Below are 24273 nucleotides of genomic sequence, written 5' to 3'. Positions count from 1 at the left end.
GCACCTGTTAGCAACGCGGTGAGTCGCTCGCGTCAAAGCACATGTACACGCGTCACTAGACGTGAGTCAGAAGAGCCAATGTATATTAGTTTCGGAAATTATTGTAGGTTCTGAGGCTAACCTGTCGAAGAAGGCTTCGTCTCCTACAGTTCGTCCCATGATGCTCCCATCCAGCAGTTCACGTCACATTTGTTGGACGGCAGACTAGTAATTCAACATATGTTGAATGCATTAACACACGCAAATGCTTAGGTATTAAGGGAGGATGTAAACGCTTGCAGTCGAATTCTGTGTGTCAAAAAACTTACCGCCTTTGTACAAGATATCTGTGGGTCACAAATTTATCGTGTTAATTAGGAACAAATCTCGGAAATAGATATTGTGAGACTCACAGCAAGTGTATAAGTAAAAGAATCCCTCATCATTTGAAGCATCACTGGCGTGTCTGTCGACATTAAAGTGCCCACTCAGTTTACTGCAACTTTTCACACGAACTCTAAAATTTTAAGGAAGGCATGTAGGAGGAAAAATCATACCAGACCACTTTGTGTTCTTTACGACAATTACGTAGAACCATCCGTCACGAGACTACAAAAGATTTGCTCATATGCATCATAGTACAGACGCGATGAAGTTAAAAATTCCTTGATTTTTCCGAATAGTGTCCAAGACGTTAATGTTTGTCTCTACAAATTTTCGACGTGTAAGGGAAATGAAAAAGCATCTGTCACTAATAACGTAGGCCATTCTGCCATCGTGCCTAGCAAACTTTAATCATCATGACCGAGACCACAACTAATGTTTCCTCCAAGCTGCACAAATACGGGTAATAGGTACTGTCTGTTTAATTGAATTAATGACGTGTGTTAGACGGGAGCGGACAAACAAGCTCCAGCAGAACGTCACTGACAGACAACTAACAGCCAGAAATAGTTCGAGCTTCTCAGTTCCTTTGAAAGTGCCATTGCCACTGATAATCTGAGCATACTTAATAACTGACTGTAAAATCAATTTCCACTAACTCTACTACGTAAAAATAATCAGACCGATGTTTCATCATCTGGGCTCACACCTCTAACAGTAGAAGCAGAAATGACCACTGTAGCCATGGCCTAAACGTCGGCTTTACCCAGCCTCAGTTATTTTACAATGGGATGCGGCACCGTAGGGAGAATACCTCCACGTTAACTGTTTAGTGTTGTTATTCTTGTGTAAGTCATCCGTTATTTTACTAAATGTTCTATTTTAGTACCTCTTACAATATTCTCTCTACAACTTGAGTTCTTGACCGTGATTTCTCTGCCAATTTGTTTCATTTGAACAGTATCGGATGATGTGAATAAAATAGCAAGCCCGTATTATTATGAAACGACGTACCCTCGTGTTTCTAAATGACTATGCAGCACGTAGCTATGTTGTCGTCACATTTTTTGACAAACGTTTATCAGCTGGCACAGCTTGTTACATATGTATGTGACATAAGGGATGAGTTACTAATTAACTTAGGATTAAATTTTCAAAATTATAGAAGTGAAATAGAGATGTGTAGACAAGTTAGAGTAAAATTCAGTAATAAAGATCTGAATGTTAATTAACTGACATTTATTTCGACATCTTTGAGTTATTTTATTGTTTTCTTGTTCAGATCACCTGATGATCTTGTCATCATAAAGAAAACCGTTAAAGTCATTAATTTTTACCATTACAGTACGAATGCATTAGCTGTGAGTTCTTGTTACCAAGCGTAGGGGAAGTAACTTCCTTTGCTATGGTTTGTGAAGTGTGGTGTACATATACGTATAACTTAGTAACTTTCTAGCCTATTTAAAAGAGTTACATAACACTTGACACACATAACAAGCAAAATAGTGCGGTTTAAAGATTAATCTAAAATCCTCAGTTTCTCAGACAACTGCGGCCTTGGCCTGATTCCGAATTAATCCGGTATGAATCACTTTGAGGGAAAACTGTGGAAGGAGCAAAGTTAGGCAGGCGGAACAATACTTCTGTTCTACATACAACGAGAAAAATATTTTACCGGAAATGGGCTTCTAGTTTCGACAGTGTTAGTAAATGCATGTGACGTAAGGTATGTGTACCATGGCTGGCGATAGAGGAAACTGTACAAGTGTGGGATAACCTGACAAATGCCATAAGTCATGAATGGAGAGAAATACGATTTTTTTGCGACTGATGACCTCAGTAATGAAGTCTTATAGTGCTCAGAGCCATTTGAACCATTTGAGCCAACTATGAATTTATTACAGAGAGAAAATAAATTTCAACATTTAACATTCAGATTAATACAATTAATGGCAATACAAAAGTGCCACCTCTAATATGAACAAAAGTGTACCATATGCTACAGCTGGAAAGTCAGCGGCGGAACTGTCCTTCATGTTAAACTCCTGTAGTATTGGTGACCCAAGAACGTAGTTCTCCAATGTTTGTATAAACTGCGCCATAATCTTCGCATGTGAAGTCTCCCCAGGACACGATGCCCACCTGTGTGTACCACTGACGAGTGGACCTCCCGAGTCCCCGTTGCACACAGACTTGCCTGCCTCACCGGCGCACACCATCCGCTTCGTTACGAGGCTACTGAAGTTTTCTTGGCAAGTAGAGCGATCGACAATGCTAATGTCCACCTTCAGCAGTGCGGATGCAGGAGTTCCACCGGACGCTGTCGTTCTCCAGCCCGTCACAGTAACGGCCAGGCCCCTCGGAAGACCATATCCGGCATCTGGAAGGCCCACGGGCTGCACATCAGACCCCAGCGGGAATGACTCAGCGGGCTGTGAAGGTAGACAACTACTGCCTGGTTTGATGCGGCCCGCCACGAATTCCTTTTCTGTGCTAACCTCTTCATCTCAGAGTAGCACTTGCAACCTACGTCCTCAATTATTTGCTTGATGTATTCCAATCTCTGTCTTCCTCTACAGTTTTAGCCCTCTACAGCTCCCTCTAGTATCATGGAAGTCATTCCCTCGTGTCTTAGCAGATGTCCTATCATCCTGTCCCTTCTCCTTATCAGTGTTTTCCACATATTCCTTTCCTCTCCGATTCTGCGTAGAACCTCCTCATTCCTTACCTTATCAGTCCACCTAATTTTCAACATTCGTCTTAGCACCACATCTCAAATGCTTCGATTCTCTTCTGTTCCGTTTTTCCCACAGTCCATGTTTCACTACCATACAATGCTGGACTCCAGACGTGCATCCTCAGAAATTTCTTCCTCAAATTAAGGCCGGTATTTGATATTAGTAGACTTCTCTTGGCCAGAAATGCCTTTTTTGCAATAGAGAGTCTGCTTTTGATGAACTCCTTGCTCGGTCCGTCATTGGTTATTTTACTGCCTAGGTAGTAGAATTCTTTAACTTCATTGACTTCGTGACCATCAATCCTGATGTTTTCTCGCTGTTCTCACTTCAACTACTTCTCATTACCTTCGTCTTTCTCCGATTTACTCTCAAACCATACTCTGTACTCATTAGACTGTTCATTACGTTCAGCAGATCATTTACTTCTTCTTCACTTTCACTCAGGATAGCAATGTCATCAGCGAATCGTATCATTGATATCCTTTCACCTTGTATTTTAATACCACTCCTGAACCTTTCTTTTATTTCCATCATTGCTTCCTCGATGTACAGATTGAAGAGTAGGGGTGAAAGGCTACAGCCTTGTCTTACACCCTTCTTAATACGAGCAGCTCTTGGTTGTTGTACATATTGTATATGACCCGTCTCTCCCTATAGCTTACCCCCACTTTTTTCAGAATCTCGAACAGCTTGCACCATTTTATATTGTCGAACGCTGTTTCCAGGTCGACAAATCCTATGAAAGTGTCTTGATTTTTCTTTAGCCTTGCTTCCATTATTAGCCGTAACGTCAGAATTGCCTCTACCGTCCCTTTACTTTTCCTAAAGCCAAACTGATCGTCACCTAGCGCATTCTCAATCTTCTTTTCCATTCTTCTGTATATTATTCTTGTAAGCAGCTTCGATGCATGAGCTGTTAAGCTGATTGTGCGATAATTCTCGCACTTGTCAGCTCTTGCCGTCTTCGGAATTGTGTGGATGATGCTTTTCCGAAAGTCAGATGGTATATCGCCAGACTCGTATATTCTACACACCAACGTGAATAGTCGTTTTGTTGCCACTTCCCCCAATGATTTTAGAGATTCTGATGGAATGTTATCTACTTTAGTGGACTTAAATTGTATAATATTCAGTTCTCAATTAAGTTCTTACTACTGTAAGTAGGCTGTTTAGGTTTTTATATTGGTAACGCCACGTAGCGCCCTGTATGAAAATCACGGGCTGTGCTGTGTGCAGTCTTTGCCTGGTTTGCATTGTTGTTGGCTATTGTAGTGTTGGGCTGTTGGGTGTTAACAGCGCGTAGCGTTGCGCAGTTGGAGGTGAGCCGCCAGCAGTGGTGGATGTGGGGAAGTGAGATGGCGCATTTTTGAGAGCGGCTGATCTGGACCTGTGTCCATCAGAAACAGTAGATTTGTAAGAATGGATGTCATGAACTGCTGTATATATATTATCATTTTTGAACACTATTGAGGTAAATACATTGTTTGATCTCTATCAAAATCTTTCATTTGCTAACTATGACTATCAGTAGTTAGTGCCTTCAGTAGTTTGAATCTTTTATGTAGCTGGCAGTAGTGGCGCTCTCTGTATTGCAGTAGTTCGAGTAACGAGGATTTTTGTGAGGTAAGTGATTTGTGAAACGTATAGGTTAATGTTAGGGCCATTCTTTTGTAGGAATTAGTGAATGTGAGATTGCGTTGCGCCAAAATTATTGTGTGTCGGTTTAAACACAGTCTTGTACAATTTTTCTAGGGGGACGTTGCATATGTCGACCCTTAGCCAAGGATACCTCACTGGAATCTTCTGATTTTTTCTTGTAGTTTGTGTAATTAGTGTAGCTTTTGTGTATTGCTAGCGCGTAATTGTAGGGAGAATCTCCTTTGTAGTTGCAGTCTTTCATTGTTGTACAGTAAAACAGTTGTGGCATGCATGTAGATCTGCACCAAGTATTTCGCAGCTGCGCTTGCTATTAACTAGATATTATTTCCAGTGCTATGTTAATGTGTTCGCTTATTTTTGCTCTTCAAATTGTGCTTTTCTGTGTCATCATGTGAAATATTGTGACAATAATGGCGTGTGAAAAACGTAACACTAGGCTCCAAAGTAAACTGAGAAATAATGGTGATGACGAGCTCAGCTTATCAGCACCACTGTGTAATGAATTATCAGACATTCAAAGTAGTAATTTGGTAATAGTGCATAGGGAAATGGAGCTGGCAGCAAATAATGGCGTAGACAGTGAAACAATTAGTGAACAGGGAAGCATTATCGATCGATCGGTCGGCAACAGCTCGCCTCAGGAATCGGAAATGACAGGACACAATCTTGAAAATACTGCAGATTCAGGTTTTGAGTCCTCACCGTTTTCTCAAATGAGTCAAGACGCATTTTCTGCTTGTCAAAATGTGAATATTGCCGGTGAAAATGCACTGCCAAAAAGCATAGAGGAACAGATTCCTGACACTAATACATTATTATTGCAATTAATGCAGCAAATGAAACAAAATCAGAGACAAACACAGCAACAGTTAGACACAATGGAACAAAATCTTCGGAAGTTAGACACCACGCTTGAACAAACACGTGAAGATTTAACTACTGAGTTACATAAAATCGAATCCAAATGTCAAAAAGTCTGTAATGACGTAAAAACACTAATCTGTGAGCATTTCCAGCCTATTTTTGCGCGTCATGAAAATGCATTACAAAATCACGAAACAGCCATAAAGGAACTGCAAACTATTGTTCATGAAAATCACGACACCTTGCAAGCTAAAATTGACTCAGTTGCATCTACCGATTCGGTTACGCAACTTGCAAAAACTCAGGAGAACTTAAAGGATACAGTAGATATTCTGAAAATTGGTTCAGAAAGACACAGGGAGGAAATTAGTTCATCATCAGAGAAAGTAGTTGAACTTTCGGATCAGCTAAATAATTTATCTACGAAGGTACATGATAATCTGAATGACACAAAACCGGTAGTCTTTAATGACACAGAAGAGTGTGAACAAATCAGGAAATTCAAACAGAATCAGAATCGAATTAATACGCAACACCAAAGAGAAATCTGGGAAGTACAAGATCTGCTGACACAGGTAATACAAGAATTACATATTTTAGAGGACACTCGCCCTCCAATACGGGAAGAGGGACATATAAATACGGAACAGCCACTAAATAATAACACAGCGCATTTCGGAAATTATGAAAGAAATTGGCAAGGTGCACCGAATTTTGAAATAGAACCGCCGAAACGCCGTAACAATGACCGACATGTGACTCGCCGACACGATGATTTTGACAATAAGCTGTTCATTACTACACGCAAATTCCAAACATTTAAGATTTCTGGCAACGACATTCATCCACAAGCGTGGCTTCAACAATTCTCTCTTTGTTCCCCCCCCCCCCCCCAACTGGTCATTAGAGCACAGATTAGAATTTATGTGTGGCTATTTAGAGAATGAACCAGCAGTAAGTATGCGATCGGTCATTCACGATTGCCACAGTGAAGGAGAATTTTATCATGCTTTCCTCTCAGCATATTGGTCTCAAGCTACACAAGACCGAGTAAAACATAGCATCATAATGATGAAACATTTCGAACAATCTGAATTTTCCAGTCTTGTGTAATATTTTGAAGACATGTTGCACAAGAATCAGTACCTGTCAAACCCATACAGCCCCTCAGAACTCATCCGCATTTCCTTAAGCAAATTGCCTGAACATTTAGGACATATTATTTTGGCAGGACGTTGCTAAGATGACATTGGAGCTTTTCAGGGACTCTTACAAGAATTAGGAATTGACACTGACAATCACGGAACGCGAAAACAGGAACACAACAATCACAGGTCACATCCGTCGCAATTCCGCGATGAAAGAAATAATAACTGGACACGACAAGGCTATTCTCACAACACAAATCGAGACCAAAACAGACACCACCCATATGACAACCGTTGGCAGAGTAGTAATAATTACAGGGAAAGATCACCTCTCCGCGGTAGTGACTATCACAGAGACAATCAGAGAAACAGACAATATGGCAACCAAAATAATTATTATCAATGGAGACAGAATAACTTTAGATGCAACGGTCCAGCACGCAGTTACGATTCAGGGAGAAATTCTCCACCACGTGACCGACAAGAAAGACACTATGGAATCTACCGACATGACGACAGACGATATGATCATAACGACAGACCTGAATTTCATCAGAACTGGCGGGATTCAAACAGGGCAGGGCCCTCTCGACAAGGTTAATTTGTCGAAGTTAGGTCTCCAAATCCCAATAACGGCGCACGCCAACAAAGAGATAGCAGACAATGACTCACACCGCAGGCAGCCACGTGCGCCGGCTGGCTCAGAGAAAAATAACATAGACGCTAACCTTGAGAAAAATTTGAGCATTCTTTACCGATGTACCATATACCACATGACAATTCCGTTGAAGCTGGAGCTGTGCATAGTAGGAAGAGGAAATGTTTACACCACATTTCACATGTAAAACCGTTTATGGAATGATAATCTGCTTTTTAACCTAATCTTTGCTATAAACTTTTTCACTTTACATTACTAGTGTCCTTTGTCAGACTTAGAATCTGTTAACATGCAATAATGATTGAAGTTAAATATCCAGTCAAGAACCAAGAAAACTTATTTAAACAGAAAGTGTGAATGCATTGTTACAGTGAACAGAGGACATGGTGTTATTGTGTGTGTACATTCTTGCTTGTTAATTGCATAATTATGTAACGACTATAAGGCTTACATACTTAGAACATATGCTGCTAATGAGATTTTAATGCAACAGTTTGCTTTAGTTGAAAAGACATTCTTTATTTGAAGTACTTTCTGTGAGATTAAAGATGACTCAGTATTTGGTTTCTTTGGCAGCTACACGATTATACCATGACGCTACTAATGTGTGACACAATATAATTCTTGCTTTTGCTGTGTATCTGTTTTATATCTGCACAGTTTTTATGTATTATTCTGGAAAGTAAAACATGTTTTAGTAGTAACTTTTGTGGTATAGCTACATTGAGACAGCCTTTTTCGTAGCACAACAATACGTTACATTATAGCACTTTCTTGATCATGGTAAGGTATGTAATAACTACGATATCTATATGCAAAGCATTTCACTTTCGTTTATGATGAGGTAAGTACATTGACTTCAGCAGAACTTTGCTTACAGAGGACGATAACTACGACACTTCTAAAGAATTATCTTACAGCAAGACCCACATTTAGCGCTACAGGACACGCATTTGACTGACTGATTTTGTACTTAAAACATTTATTTTTAAAGATTTTTGAATTAAAAAGTAAGTTTTCCATGATACATTTCATTCCATTGCTGTAGTCTGTAACACCTGAGGGTATAATTACATTAATCCTCGTGGGGGTACACGCTTACTTTGTGTACCATGTGTTTGGCAAGCACAAGGAGCCCTAGCTAATATGGTATTTGCTTATACAACTTTACACATCGGTACCATATTACTCTAACACAGAATTAGACAGCTATCTGATTATTTGACAGAGAAACAAACATTCTTTTTACTACATTAGTGACACATGTTTACGCAATTACACAGGTGAATAATTTCACACTTATGAAATTGTATTTTGTCTGTACTTTGTGAACTGTTCATATTTTTTCAGAACCATTGTGATACTATGAGAGCTTTGAATGATGTATTTGGAATGGGATCATGATTTTTAAAGTACATTTGAGGTAGATGACACTACTGAAATGAGCAGAGAATTTTATTTAAGTTTTGAAATTATTGGAGGAAGGCACGATGTTTTTGAGATTTGACTGAGTTTTTATGATGTTATTATTATGATGACAATGTGTATTATGCTGTTATGTTTATGATCAATAAGCTGATGCTATATGAGGAATTTGATTATGCTACGTATTTATTATGATGAAATATTCAAGAAGTGTCGACGAATATGTATATGTGTAATAAGGTAAGGCATAATGAGTAGTGGTTAAGGACTCTGGCTTGTTAAAAAGGATGTTGGAAACCAAGAATCGTACTTTAAGAGTTATGAAATGCGTGTAAATGCATGAATGTATCACAATGCCGGCAAAAATTTTTTGGGCACTGTTATATTTATAGGACTTTGTTTCTACACATTTGCAACGCAAATTCTCGACCTGTGAAATTTTTTTATATGAGACTGTCACCGTAGTGCAAACTGATTTTGGTAAGAAAGTTAAGTGACCGTCACGTAATGCATCTGGGCACCCAGCTGCGTGACAGTCATCTGGAAAAAAACCATTAGTGTGTGCCTTTCAGAGGTACAGGTGGAGACAAAAAGAGGTCATTATCCTCGCTTTTGACATTTCTTTGTAGAAAGCATCGCAAATACGACACACTCAAACTTCAAAACGTTTTTGATTACACTGTGGAGTTCTTAATTTATGATATTTACTAAAATGCCTAATGAAATGGTGAGAAATATTTTACATCTATTGCCTTTTTAGTTGAGAGTTTGCTCATATTGTTTAATATCTAGTTTCTAGTTGGACTGTAGCACTGGTTAAAATAAAATTTAATAGATGTACTAATATCACTATTTTCTGTCTACAGACCCAGTAAAGAACATGTTTATGATGCACTTTCTTAGAAAAGAGAGCACAAATAATCGTTTCCTTCACAGGAACTGCATAAATAAGGTAACTTGTCTGCTACATTAAGTTCTCGTGATGCATCACTCTAGTGTTAAGTTGTGACATAGGTATTAGACATGGCCATCTTTACTGTAATATTTTTTTCTGCTTGAGCTTTGTCATGTTTAGATATAAGTTATTGCATTTGCTGCTGCTGTTTGTCAGGCATAGTGCTACTGAATTTCACTTTGTATTGCTCTGTTAAGCCAGTTTTACTACTGATTTATTTTTCTTATTTGCTGCACATTGCCTTGTAATATTGCAATTGCGTTGCTAATTTATATTTTTTGCTTCTTGCTTTGCCAATTTGCATTTTTTGTCATTGCTGTTTGTGTTAATTGTTTTGTGCTGCTGCAGTGCCTCGTTCCTTGGTTTAGCATCTGAGCTCAGTAGATTTCAGTTAGCTTAAGATGTGGTAGGCTACATGAGAGAACGAGTTGTGATGAATCGGAAGAAATACATTGAGAAGCTATAAGAAAATGGTTTGGACAAAAAAGTATTTTGAAAGAGGATATGAACAAAAAAGTACGGTTTAGGGACAACAGGTTTAGGTAGGATTTTCTTGGAAATAAATGATGAGGTAAGATAATGGAAAATAAATAATGAGGTAAGAAATATGTGAACATATAAATGCAGAAGGCATGCTTGGATTGGATTTTTTTTTGGCTGGAACAAATGTCGAAATAAGAGGGACAATCTATGGAATGAAGTATTGGGTTGGACTGCAGTACCAAATGTTACACTAAAAACAAACCCTGTCCTTTCCTTTTGTGTTATCCCATTATGTGTTTGTGTACCCTTGTATATTTGTTTTCTTCCTGTCTCTGTGTACTGTTTCATAGAATTTTTTTCTCTCCTAATACTAAGCTACATTCACTATGATGAGGAATACTGTTATCCTCAAATATAATTGGCATTAATAATATGTTATTTACTTTGTAAAGATGTATAGACTTTATTTATTCTGTATTGTTTTAATGCTCATATGTGAAGTTGATGTTTCAAAAGTTATTCTGATCTTTTATGTATTTACTTATGTCATAATTCCTGTAACACTGATGTATATGTTAGTTCAATTCTTTTGTAAAGCCCGTAATACTACAAATGTTATGTGTACTATTATGATCTTTAATGATGTAGTTGTACCTTTGTTATTGTATTCTTATGTTATAAAATCGTAATTGACACCAGTTCATCAAATTAAGTAACTTGTAAGTTACATTTCACTGCACACATTACTGTTGGTCATAGTATATGCACAATATGTGGCAAGTTGGGACTGATAGTGTTTGCACGTGTGTTAATAATTCAGCAAGGGACTGGATAACAGCATTGCTGGTTCTAAGGACATTTAAAAAAAAAATTTTGTGAGTGCACAAGTGGTGGTTCATGGACTTGCTATATTGTCCACAAGACACTTCTATGGTGATTGTGCACCTACACAGTCGCAACGGGTGGCTGCTAGCCATCTCTACAAGGACTATAGTGGGTCCACACCTTCGATTGCCCACCAATACCATTATTTCTACAAGGACTGTACTGGGTCTGCACCAGTGGTAGCCCACCAATACCGTATTCTCTACCAGGACTACAGTGGGTCTGCTCTGTGATGATCTACCTACCAATATTCTTCAAAACTTCGATTGACTCTGCGATGGGTTTGCTCTCTTGTGGCCCATTACCTGTCTGCATGTCAAGAGTCAGCCTTGTCTTTCTGTTGGAAGGACAACTCTACTTCTTCAAGACATTGTAATCCACTACTTCCATGTGCATTGTCTTTTACTGCTCAGACTTTGAGAAAAAAAAACTTTGCTATGATGGATGATCAGGACTGTCTTTATGGACTGTGAGAAAATTTTATCTTTTGACCAACATTGTACCGATAAGTGTGTGCATTTGATATCTTTTTTATTGTAATTATGAAAAATTTTATCAAATAATTATTGGCCACTGCCCAAGATAATTTGTAACATTTTTCGTGCGGAGCATGGGGGCTATGTAAGTAGGCTGTTTAGGTTTTTATATCGGTAAAGAGACGTAGCGCTCTGTATGAAAATCACTGGCTGTGCTGTGTGCAGTCTTTGCCTGGTTTGCATTGTTGTTGGCTATTGTAGTGTTGGGCTGTTGGGTGTTAACAGCGCGTAGCGTTGCGCAGTTGGAGGTGAGCCGCCAGCAGTGGTGGATGTGGGGAAGTGAGATGGCGCATTTTTGAGAGCGGATGATCTGGACCTGTGTCCATCAGAAACAGTAGATTTGTAAGAATGGATGTCATGAACCGCTGTACATATATTATCATTTTTGAACACTATTGAGGTAAATACATTGTTTGTTCTCTATCAAAGTCTTTCATTTGCTAACTATGTCTATCAGTAGTTAGTGCCTTCAGTAGCTTGAATCTTTTATTTAGTTGGCAGTAGTGGCGCTCGCTGTATTGCAGTAGTTCGAGTAACGAAGATTTTTGTGAGGTAAGTGATTTGTGAAACGTATAGGTTAATGTTAGTCAGGGCCATTCTTTTGTAGGGATTAGTGAAAGTCAGGTTGCGTTGCGCCAAAAATATTGTGTGTCAGTTTAAGCATAGTCTTGTATAATTTTTCTAAGGGGACGTTTCAGTACTTCACTACTTATTTGAATCGACATGCTAATTACCATCTGTTGGCGAGACGACTACGTAGACACTTTTATATATGGGACTCAGGTGAGAGTTCTACTGTAGTACAATTGCATGTAACAACGTAATACACAGAAATTACATGGGAAAGTGTAACCATTCTTGGAGATAGCACAGGGGTCTACGAAAATCTAGAGACACCGTGAGACATTCATGCTTCAACATAAATGCAGATGCTAACCAAGCCTCGTTGTTGCGCTGTTTTATTTGGTCACGAATGGCACATGTGCGATGTCCTCTGTAGTGTTGGCAGAAGAGCCAACACTGTGTTTCTAGAGGAGGTCGAAATGCACGCTTTTAATTACACGCTGACTGGCGTGAGGTCTGGAACAGGACAATATCTTGAGAATTGCAAATAAAGTACGTAGTTGATGTAATACTTAACTTTAATCCATAATTGTAGAACATCTCTCGTTACGGTACATGCTTCATAATATTAATTATCAACTGCTATGGCGCTTTGCTAGGTCGTAGCTAATGACGTAGCTGAGGGCTACGCTAACTATCGTCTCGGCAAATGGGAGCGTATCGGTCAGTGTAGCTTCGCTAGCAAAGTCGGCTGTACAACTGGGGCGAGTGCTAGTACGTCTCTCTAGACCTGCCGTGTGGTGGCGCTCGGTCTGCGATCACTGACAGTGGCTACACGCGGGTCCGATGTATACTAAGGGACCGCGGCCGATTTAAAGGCTACCACCTAGCAAGTGTGGTGTCTGGCGGTGATACCACATCCTCAGTGTGCTACATGTGTTAGTACTGGTCAGAATAGTGTTCTGTACAGTTGTAAGTACTTTACGTCTTTGCTAAATGAATCCTAACGTGGGTACATTGTTGGAGTTCGTATGGGAGGTGTTTCCGCAATCAAGATAGCCAAAGTGTTCGGTGTTTCAAGAAGTACGCTAACGACTATCAGTATTGCATACGGGGAAAGTGGAAAAACATCGCCCTTTGACTCATAATGCCGACGATGGAGTGTGTTGATTGATCGTGGGAAGCTGTCTTTGAAAAGCAATGCGATGAAAAGCTAGAGGAGGACAACTGCAAGAACATCTGCACAACTAAATGTCGCTTTCGCGGCCTCTGTCCGCAATAAAGCAACAAGAAGGGAGCTCAATAATCTGGGAAATGAAGGGAAAACTACAATTCTAAAAACACACTTGTGTGATCGAAATGCCGAAACGATACAACCAGAACTAAGAATATATAGAAGAAACTCATTTGTTCGGGTGAGATTTGTTACAAGCTTTTGCCAACTTCCCGCCGAGTTCACTTCCCCGGAGTGGAACACGGAAGGCACTGGGTGGTGATATGGGCAGAAATAACGACGTATTTCAGGACCTCCATGATTACTCCGCAAGATGGCATTACCGCCGCGGATTATGTGACCATTTTCGCTAATGAGTTTCATCCCATGATAAATGGTTTTCTTCTACTCGAGGTTATGTTCCAAGGGAACAAGCCCCTCTTTCCACAGATCACATCGACCTAGAATGGATTTATAAGCATGAGGACAAAATTTCGCATCTCTCTGATGACAGCTGTCACCAGATCTTAATATTATTGAGCCGTCATGGGGTACTGTTGAAGTTTGCTATCTACCTCTGTCACCTTTTCCTGAAAGTGCCTCTATTTTTCAGGGAAAGTGGTATAAGATTCCCTTGGAAATCACACAGCACCTGTATATATCCATTAGGGGAAGACTATAAACAGTTTGGAGTACTGGCAGATTTATTACACAGTATTTGGCATGACATGTATCGTGGTTTCGGTGTTTCCTAATTACTGTCCATCTGCTCAAATTAAATATTGAAAAACCTAAAGAATCCAGTGTACCTCATAACTGGCTTATATTTTTAGTTAAGACAAATTAAGTCGAAAGAGATAAAATTTAGTAGAATTTCAATCTGTAAGTCCTTAACATATTGTGAAAGAAATAACTAGAAAACAGAATTGTTTCACACAACTAGTGGTAGGGTGGAAAGATACGAATAGTATATTAATAAATTAGAAGAAATTCCTATTTGCTAAAAGATACGAATTCCTTCAATGCTGACTTTGAATAAAGATCCTCTTCATTCAGGCTCACAGCACAACACTGTTTGGAGTTAAAAGCTAACGATAACAAAACCAGAGCTGTCGTATGTAATATTATTGGAAACTGAGTTTTATGAGTAGTTCGTGTAGTGCGAAATTAACAGGTAAGGTACTATATACTGACAATTTAGAGAGAGTAGGTGAGGGAGTTATGTATGGAATAGTCTTCCCGGAAGGAAGTTCAGTTTGTTAACGTAAAATGTAGATTTAGTGGTAGAAGTAGCTACGGGCAGAAAAAACATAGCATTGGGTTTTATGTCATGGATATAATGGTATACCAATGCAAAAAGAAGCAGAAAACGAAAGAAATAACGTTCTTGACTCTGAAATGGTTTAACGCTGGTATGTACCGGAGTACGCTCCTACAACAATTTTCCTCATCAGTCAGTGTTTTAAAGACGTAGACAGTAAAAGCTTATGAGGTGAAACCATGTAATCGGCTCTTAAAGGTACTGGTCTTGCTAGCTAGCGCACTGCGCATTACGCTATACGACCAGGAAGTGTTGAATGTATTTCCTTATTTATTATAAGTTTATATACGTGCCAATTGGAAAAGACGGAAATCTAGGTCAAAACAAGGTAGTATTATTAAATCAGAATAAATATGCAAACAACTTTCAAACGTCTCGTGATAAGATTATCAATTACGACCTTCAAATATTGTTCAATGTATTGAGAACGGAGTATAGAATATCCACCCTAAAAACATCAAAAGCAATGAAAACTTTTCAAATAGTACCTAATAACCCTAATATCATAATACCGCGACAAAAGCTATGTGTATCGATAATCAATCGAAAGGAACGGTGTTAGTTGTTCACTAAAATGGGTTCCTATGTACTGACAATGCTCGTTTATAAATACCTCAGTGGACAGCAAAAGAGTGACCTCACCTGCACCAACACAATGTCGATAGTCGGCAATGGAATACAGTCTGTGTTTGATAGCCTGTGCTACAGCGAGCACAGTCCCGCCACTATTTCTGTACGTGCAGCCGGCACGCACGGTCAACAGAGATGCCGAGATGCCGTCGATTCAGTGTGCAGCCGTCAGCGCCCAGCTGGAGCTAATGATGGAAGCTCCACACCCGTGGGACCCTTCTAATAGGAGAGACAGCTGCCAGGGATAGTCCGTTATGGTGGTTTCGGTACCCTCTGTCTTCTGAGCCAAAGCCTATGAGAATTCGCCGAAGCAAAAGCTGGAGCCAGTAGGATCAATGCGACCACTGAAAATTTCATTGTCTCTGAAGTGCCCACATGTTGCCGTCGTTGGCGTAAACGTTACGTCAACAGCTGATCTCAAGGAGAGAACTTACGCAAGTAGGGACTTCAAGAGGATGACAAGGCTACTAACGTGTTCAGTGAGAAGGCTGATGTCTTGCATCACAATTATCACTGTCGCCTCTTCTGGATAACAAGAACGGGGATGTGGAGTCGTATGTTCTGCGACAAGTGACTGATAATGGAAACGTAAGCACTGTTTCTGTTTGTTTGAGATCTAGACAAAACATTCTGGTTTTGGTCCTCAGACTGGAATCGCAGATTTTTATAAACGACTTTTGTCTTATACAATGTGTCTAAAATTTCGTGGACTGTCTTGAAAGTAATCAACTGGCACGCGTAAAAGAGTGCACATGTACGTCATTGTTTGAAACTATTATTACAATATATAGTCATACATAAACACTAACAATAATGCCACATATAATTTTTCACTAGAGAAATAAACAGCAGATGCGCGACCTGTCTTAATTTTTCTCCTACATCTCACACACATTATGATAACCAGAAAACAGTTAACAATCGGTTTTCTGCGTTACTGTACAACTAGGTAATAGCAGGACATTTTTAGTTCACACAAGGCCAACGACTCTTGTAGTAACTAGTAAAGGCTATTTTGTAAAAATGTAGAATCTCATTTGGGAGAAATGCACGTTCTGTTCATTCACAACTGGTAACAAAAATCCAATTCAGTTCCAGTATGTGACAGACAGAGGAACTGATGTGGTAGGCCTAGTTCTTGTGAATATAAAAAAAGTAATGAGGCCGAATGCAAATTGCAGAGAAGAGAATTTGAAAATAATTCCAAGAGCGTACTTGTGACATTGAAGTAAAGTGATAACTGAGTGTGTGGTTCATATGTGCTATTACCGAAAACGTATCACCAACCAGGAAAATAAACCTCCAAATAAGTCTAGAAAAATCTGTACTGAAACGTGTGTTGGGCTATAAAAAAAGTCTACAGTTTTTTAAATCTTCTTTGATGGTTTCTCAATAAAGAGTATTCTAGAATCAAACTTTAACGCGAATTCTGAAAATTTCGTTCATCTTGTTGTATCAGGTGAGGACCTTTCATGAAACCCCCGACTCATTTTCCAGCGATTTAAGATATTGTAACACTAATCTCACAACAAAATTCAATCATGGTCACTGCAATTATAGCTATTACATTCAGTCATTTACACATATGTGAAAGACAGTTGTCTTAGATACATTATGAGTATTCAACACGCAGTTCTGAAACTTTCTCTTTATGTTTTCCTCATTAAGATGTTCATCCTTGCTGTCCCTCTTCAACAACAGGAGACCTCCAACTTTGGTTCCATCTTCCATGGTACCTCTTCTCAATCTCCTTAACCTTTGTTCTTCACTATAATATCTCTAAATCAGAGGGAAGTACTAAATACATGAATGTAGGAAGTGGACTGCCGAACTTAAGTTGCAAACCAACTTCTTGACAATTCTCTACAATGTTTTACGTTCTTATGAATTAAATGGTTTTTATTCCCTAGAAAGTTTTCAGAAACGGACCCGAAAAAAATAATAGTATCTTTCCCACCAAAATTTATCGCAGTCGCAAGTTCATGCTAGTACATCTATTTCTGAATTTGAGTATCAACAAAAATTGAAACTATCAGTTTTTTTCACTGATGAATGGAAATTTTTTTTATGAAGATGTTTAAATTAGAATGCATCTTATGGAAAATCCTACATACTGCTTCATTAATCTTAATTTGATATGAAGTGGTGGAAGAATTTTTTTTGTCCCCAAGTGGTTCATGCATGATTTTCCTAGTCCCAGGTACAAAATTTCTACAAGCTGGCCAAAACCTATACAATCCAATCCTAAGCACTAAAATTCCTATGTTAGACAACAAAAGCAAGAGAGATGATTCTCCGTCTTCTACAGTTTATACTCTTTGCGGCTCCCTGTAGTACCATGGAAGCTGAAAGAAGGCAAGTCCTTCAGCTCGTCGTCTTTCAGTTATTTAGCCCATAGTTACGGAATCGGAAGGGAGCTGAGTTAGTTTACCAGGAGTCTTGATATTGCTGTGAATGTACAGCTTATTTCTCTTCCTCTTCTCAACCTTCTGTAATATAACACGCTACTCGGTATATCAATTTGCTCTATAGATGAGGTTTGGAAGAGAGATGTGAATGTGAGACCGACGATTTGTAACAAGGCTCAGTGAAACAAGCCATGGGGACCCGTGGGAACACTGTGCTCTTGGCGATACATGGGGAGAAGGAGTGCCGGTATAGCGTCCTAGGAAATAGAGATGAGGTGTGGATGGGCAGTTGCTTAGGCTACTGGTGAGCTAGCAGAGGGGCCATTCTGTTGTTGATAGCATTGTCAGTGGTATAGCCGAGGTAAAAAGCCTTTTTCCCAGACGACAGAACACAGTTAGCAAGTGTTCGTCACAAGGAGCTTATTGAAGAAGTAATTAAGTAGATAAGCATACCCTGGCTTCCTTAGAAAAGATAACAAAACTGTGTTCTGTGCTCTATATTAAATTCGGTAGACGCAGCGCTGTTAACAACAAGCCTCGTGGACATTTTCTTTGACATTTTCACGTATCCAGTAATGGATGGTGACTGGCGACTGTTAAGGGGATTGGTGGTTTGCTTTCTCATTGGTGGGAAGGAAGGAGCAAGTTGCTTTTTGTCTATGCAGAAAACATCTGATTCCAACAAGGCACAGAAATCAGATGGTTTCAAGAGTTGCGGCTGTGCTCTCAAGTGGCGGAGACATGTGGGGTCCAGTATCAGTGTCTTCAGCTGACCATTCTTAGCGCAGAACTTCAGACCATTGAGTCAGATTCTCTGCTCCCTTTACATTGACGTTCACAGCTCTCTCATTTGAGGACAAGAGAGATTATAGTAAATCAAGTTCAAAATAGGTTTCACTGTCTCATATTCATCAGTGCTTAATCAGTTCTTTTGAGTTCTTACTTTGTTGCTGCAGACAAACACTGTAATCGTCATAGTCAGGCTGCAAATCAGTTCATAGAGCGAGATCTGAGATTATTATGAAATTCCACTTCATTTAGTACTTTTCCACCACAGAGTTGTCGTTGGAATCCACATTAGTTTAATGTTTAAATTTTTATAGTTGTTTTTTAATGCTTTCAAATTCCATCTGCCTTTTGTAAGACACTACGGAGTCGCCGAAATATTAAATTTATTACCACTTTCACGCCCTTTCAACCAAAAATATTGTGTGATTCCCCCTCCCCCATTTTCAGATACATTGCTAGGGCCTAGATTACTGATAGCATTAGTAAATCGGTAGCGTATATTAAATATTTTCATGTTAACTGACTCTGGCTGAAGGAGCCTATGTAATGTTAATTTCACTTTATCACCAACAACAGTTTAGTGTTGTTATTCTTGTGTAACTCATCGAAGATTTTACTAAATGTTCGGGGTTTTAGTATCTCTTTCAGTGTTCTCTCTACAATTTGAATTCTTGACCATTATTCCTCTGCCAATTTGTTTCATTTGACACAATCGGTTGCTGAGAATAAAACAGCAAGAACGCATTATTATTTCGAAACGACGTCCCTGCATGACTATGCAACACGTAGGTATGTTCTCATCGCATTTTTTTTGTAGACGTTTACCAGCTTTCACAGCTTGTCAAATATGTACGTGACCTGTGGATGGAATTGATATTAATCTTAGGATTAAATTTTGGAAGTTATAGAACTGAAATGGAGATATGTAGACAAGATAGAGTAATACGCAATAAGATATATCAGACTGTTAATTGATTGACATTTATTTGGGCATTAGTTAGTTTATTAATTTTTTGTTCAGATCACCAGATGATTTAGAATTAAATAATGTTTCACATTACAACACGAATGCAAGAGCTGTGAGTTCTTATTACCTGGCGTGCTTTGGTTTGCGCTGTATGGTATACTTATAAGTATAGCTTAGTAACTTTCTAGTTTATCTAAACGAGTTACATAACACTTGACACACATAACAAGCACAATAGTGGGATTGAAAGATTAGTCTAACGTACCGCAGTTTCTCAGACAACCGCGGCCTTGCCCTGATTACGAATCTATCCGATATGAATCACTTTGTGGGAAAACCATGGAAGGAGCAGAGTTAGGCGGGTGGAAAAATACTTCTATTTTACACAGAACGAGAAAAAATATTTTACCGACAAATTGGCTTCTGGTTTCGACAGTGTTGGTAAATGCATGTGATGTAAAGTATCTGTATATTGGCTGGCGATAGAGGAAGCTGTGCAGGTGAGGGATAAGCTGACAAATTTAATAAAATAATTAACGTCACGTATGCTGAGAACTATGAATTTATTTTAGATAGAAAGGAAATTATAACATTTCACATTGTGAATAATACAAATAATGGCAATACAAAACGGCCAATTGGAATATGAATAAAAGAGTAACATACTCGTATAGTACAGTGCATGTCTCATTTGTTGTATGCCCCAGCTGGAAAATCAGTGGCGGAACTGTCCTTCCTGTTAAATTCCTGTACTATTGGTGACCCACGAACGTAGTTCTCCAATGTTTGCATAAACTGCGCCATAGCCTTCGCATGTGAAGCCTCCCCAGGACACGATGCCCACCTGTGTGGTACCACTGACGAGTGGACCTCCCGAGTCCCCGTTGCAGACAGACTTGCCTGCCTCACCGGCGCACACCATCCGCTTCGTTATGAGGCTACCCATGTTTTCCTGGCAAGTAGAGCGATCGACAATATTAATGTCCACCTTCAGCAGTGTGTTTGCATAGCTTCCACCGGTCCCTATCAGTCCCCAGCCCGTCACAGTAACGGCCAGGCCCGTTGGAGGATCATATCCGGCGTCTGGAAGGCCCACGGGCTGCACATCAGACCCCAGCGGGAATGTCTCAGCGGGCTGTGAAGGTAGACAACACACTTTAGTGCTCATAAACTGTTTGATATTCAGTTTTAAAAGAAGTTCATAGTACTTCACTACTTATTTCAATTGGCATGCTAATCATCATCTGTTGACGAGACGACTAGGTAGACACTTGCGAATATGGGACTCAGTTGAGAGTTCTACTATAGTACAAGTGCATGTAACAACATAATATATGGAAATTACATAGGACAATGTATTCATTCTTGGAGAGAGCCCAGGAGTCCGATGAAAATCTAAAAACAACGTGAGACATTCATGCTTGAACATAAATGCAGTTGGCAGCAAAGCCTGTATTTGGCCACGAATGGCACATCTGCGATGTCCTCAGTGAGCTGCAAGTGTCAGTACTGGTCAGAGTAGTATTCTGTATAGTTGTAAGTGCTTTACGTCGAAGCTAAACGAGTCCTAACGTGGGTACATTGTTGGAGTTCGTAAGGAAGGCGTTTCGTACTTAAAAAAGTACGGCAACGACTATCTGTACCGCATACGGGGAAAGCGGGAAAACATCATCCTCTGACTCACAACGCCGACGATGGAGTGTGTTGACTGATCATGGGAACTGTCATTGTAAAGCAGTGCGACGAAAAGCAAGAGGACAACAGCAAGAACCTTTGCACAACTAAACGTCTGTTTTGTGACCTCTGTCAGCAATAAACCAACAAGAAAGGAGCTCAATATTCTGGGAATTGCATGGAAAACTGGAATTTTCAAAACAAACTTGTGTGATCCAAATGCCTGTAACAGGAAATCTTGGTGCCAAAACAATATGACATGGACTAAGGAGCAATAGGGGAAACTCATTTCTTCGGGTGAGTTTTGTTGCAAGATTTTGCCAACTCCCCCCCCCCCCCCCCCACCCGAGTTTACTTTCCAAGAGCGGAACATTGCGAGCGCTCGGTGATGATATGGCTAGGAATAACGTGGTATTTCATGGCCTCCATGGCTACTCCGCAAGATGTCATTACTGCCGCGGATTGTGTGACCATTTTGGCTAATGAGCTTCATCCCATGTTAAATGTATCTCCGCTACGGTAATGCTCTGTTCCACGGAAACAAGGCCCCTATTTCCAAAATTCGCATCGTCCAAGACTGGATTTGTAAGCATGAGGACAAAATTTCGCAACTCTTTGTTGACCGCTGTCAAAAGATCATGATATTATTGAGACTTTGTGGGGTACTTTGGATGTTTAATATCCACCTCTGTCACCTTTACCTGAAAATGCCACTCTTTTTCAGGCAAAATGGGATAAGATTGCCTTGGAAATCATACAGGACCTGTACGTATCCATTAGGGGAAGACTAGAAGCTGTTTGGAATACTGGCTATGTTCGGCATGATATATATCGTGGTCTCGGTGTTTCCAAATTTCAGTCCACCTCCTCTAATTAAATATTGAAAAATCTAAAGAATCCAGTGTTCTGCATAACTGGCTTATAATTTTAGTTAAGACAAAATAACTCAAGTGGAAAGAGATAAAACTTAGTAGAATTTCAAGCGTTAAGTCCTTAAAATTTTGTGAAAGATATAATGAGAAAACAAAATTGTTTCACGCAACTAGGGGCGAATTCCTTAAATGCTGACCCCGACAGAACATCTTCTTCATTCAGGTTTAGAGCACAACACTGTTTGGAAACAAAAGGCTGACGATAAGGAAACCACAGATGTATGTAATATTACTGGAAACGGAGTTTTCTTAGAGGTTTGTGTAGCGCTAAATTAACAGGTAAGGTACTACACATGGACAATTTAGAGAAAGTTGGTAAGGGAGTTATGTATGGAACAGACTTACCGGAAGAGAGGGCAGTCTGTTCGTGTAAAATGTAAATTTAGTGGTAGAAGTAGCAATGGGCAGAAACTACGTAGCATTTGTTTTATATAATGGTATGCAAAAGCAAAAAAAAAAAGTTGAAAACGAAAGAAGTACAGTTCTTGACTCTCAAATGGTCTTACGTTCGTATGCGCTGGACTACGCTCCTACAACAATTTTCCTTATTGATTTAGAGATATAGACAGTAAAACCGTATGATCTAAAACCATGTAATCGGCTTTTAAAGGTACTGCTCTAGCTAGCTAGCGCACTAAGCATTACACTGTAGGACCAGGAAGAGTTTAATGTATGTCCTTATTTATTATTAGTTATATACGTGCCATTTGGGAATGACGGAAATCTAGGTCAAAACAAGGCTATACAATTGAATCAGAATAAACATACAAACAACTGTCAAATGTCTCATTACCAGATGGTTCGTAGATTGAGAACAGAGAATATATTATGCATTATTAAAACGTCAGCGGAAATGAAAACTTTTCAAATAGCTCCTAATAACCTAATACAGTGACAAACAATACGTGTATCAGTAATCAGTCGACAGAAACTGTGTTGTAATAGATCTTCATTTAAATAGGCATCTATGTACTGACATTACTCGTTTCTTTATAAATACCTCAGTGGACAGTAAAAGAGTGACCTCACCTGCACCATCGCAATGTCATAGTCGCCAACCGGGCTGTAGAACAATTTGTTTTTGATAGCCTGTGCTACATCGAGCACAGTCCCACCACTGTTTCTGTACGAGGAGCCGGCACGCACGGTCAACAGAGATGCTGGGGCACAGTCGATGCAGTGGGCAGCCGTCAACGCCCAGTTGGAGCTGACGATGGAAGCTCCGCACCTGTGGGACCCTTCGAGGAGGAGAGACAGCTGCAAGGGGTACTCCGTTATGGTGGTTTCAGTACCTCGATTATACCGTCCTGTCTTCTGGACCATAGCCTGAGAGACTTCGGCGCAGCAAAAGACGGAGCCAGTAGGCTCAATAAGATCAATGAAAACTTCATTGTCTCAGAAGTATGTATCACAAATGCTCGACTTCAGCACCTCTTTATATTTCCTGCAGCCGCATTCGTTGTCCAAATGTTGCCGTCGTTGGCGTGCACGTTACGTCAATAACCGATCTCAAGGAGAGAACTTACGCAAGTACGTGCATCGAGAGGATGACGAGGCTACTAACGTGTTAGGTGAAAGGGCAGATGTCTTGCAGCACAGTTATCACTATCGCCACTTCTGGATAACACGAACTTGGAAGTGGAGTCGTAGTTTCCACTGCAAATGACTGATAATGGAACCGTAAGCACTGTTTCTATTTGTATGAGATATAGACACGACATTCCGGTTTTGTTCCTCACACTGAAACCGTAGATCTTTAAAAACAGCTTCAGGATAATCTCATGCACGTGTCTATAGCCAAGCCACATGCTCTTGTTTTAAGTGATAAAATTAAAATTTCGTGGACTGTGTTGAATGTAATCGAGTGGAGTGCATAAAATAGTACATATGAACGTCATTGTTTGTAACAGTTATTACAATATGTAGTCTTACATAAACACTAACAATAATGCCATGTGCAATTTTTCACTAGGTAAATAAACAGCAGAAACGACCTGCCATAAATTTTCTCCTACATCTCACACACTTTATGATTACCGGAAAACTGTTAACAATCGGTTT

General features: G+C 39.6%; 1 protein-coding gene across 1 annotated transcript in view; it reads right to left on the bottom strand.

Annotated features, from left to right (window-relative positions):
- Positions 1–23535, bottom strand: part of LOC124798867 (chymotrypsin-2-like) — a 42130-nt gene extending 18595 nt beyond the window's left edge. The window contains exons 1-3 of the mRNA XM_047262399.1: positions 23242–23535; positions 20451–20741; positions 2561–2759 (exon numbers count right to left, since the gene is read on the bottom strand). Coding sequence (XP_047118355.1) covers positions 2561–2759; positions 20451–20741; positions 23242–23535 — 784 coding nt within the window. The remainder of the gene's footprint in view (positions 1–2560; positions 2760–20450; positions 20742–23241) is intronic.
- Positions 23536–24273: the final 738 nt, after the last annotated feature.

This window comes from Schistocerca piceifrons, chromosome 5, assembly GCF_021461385.2.
Source record: "Schistocerca piceifrons isolate TAMUIC-IGC-003096 chromosome 5, iqSchPice1.1, whole genome shotgun sequence".
NCBI classification, from domain to species: Eukaryota; Metazoa; Arthropoda; class Insecta; order Orthoptera; family Acrididae; genus Schistocerca; species Schistocerca piceifrons.
The sequence above is the reverse complement of the archived record's forward strand: the minus strand, read 5'-3'. Positions and strand labels throughout refer to the sequence as shown.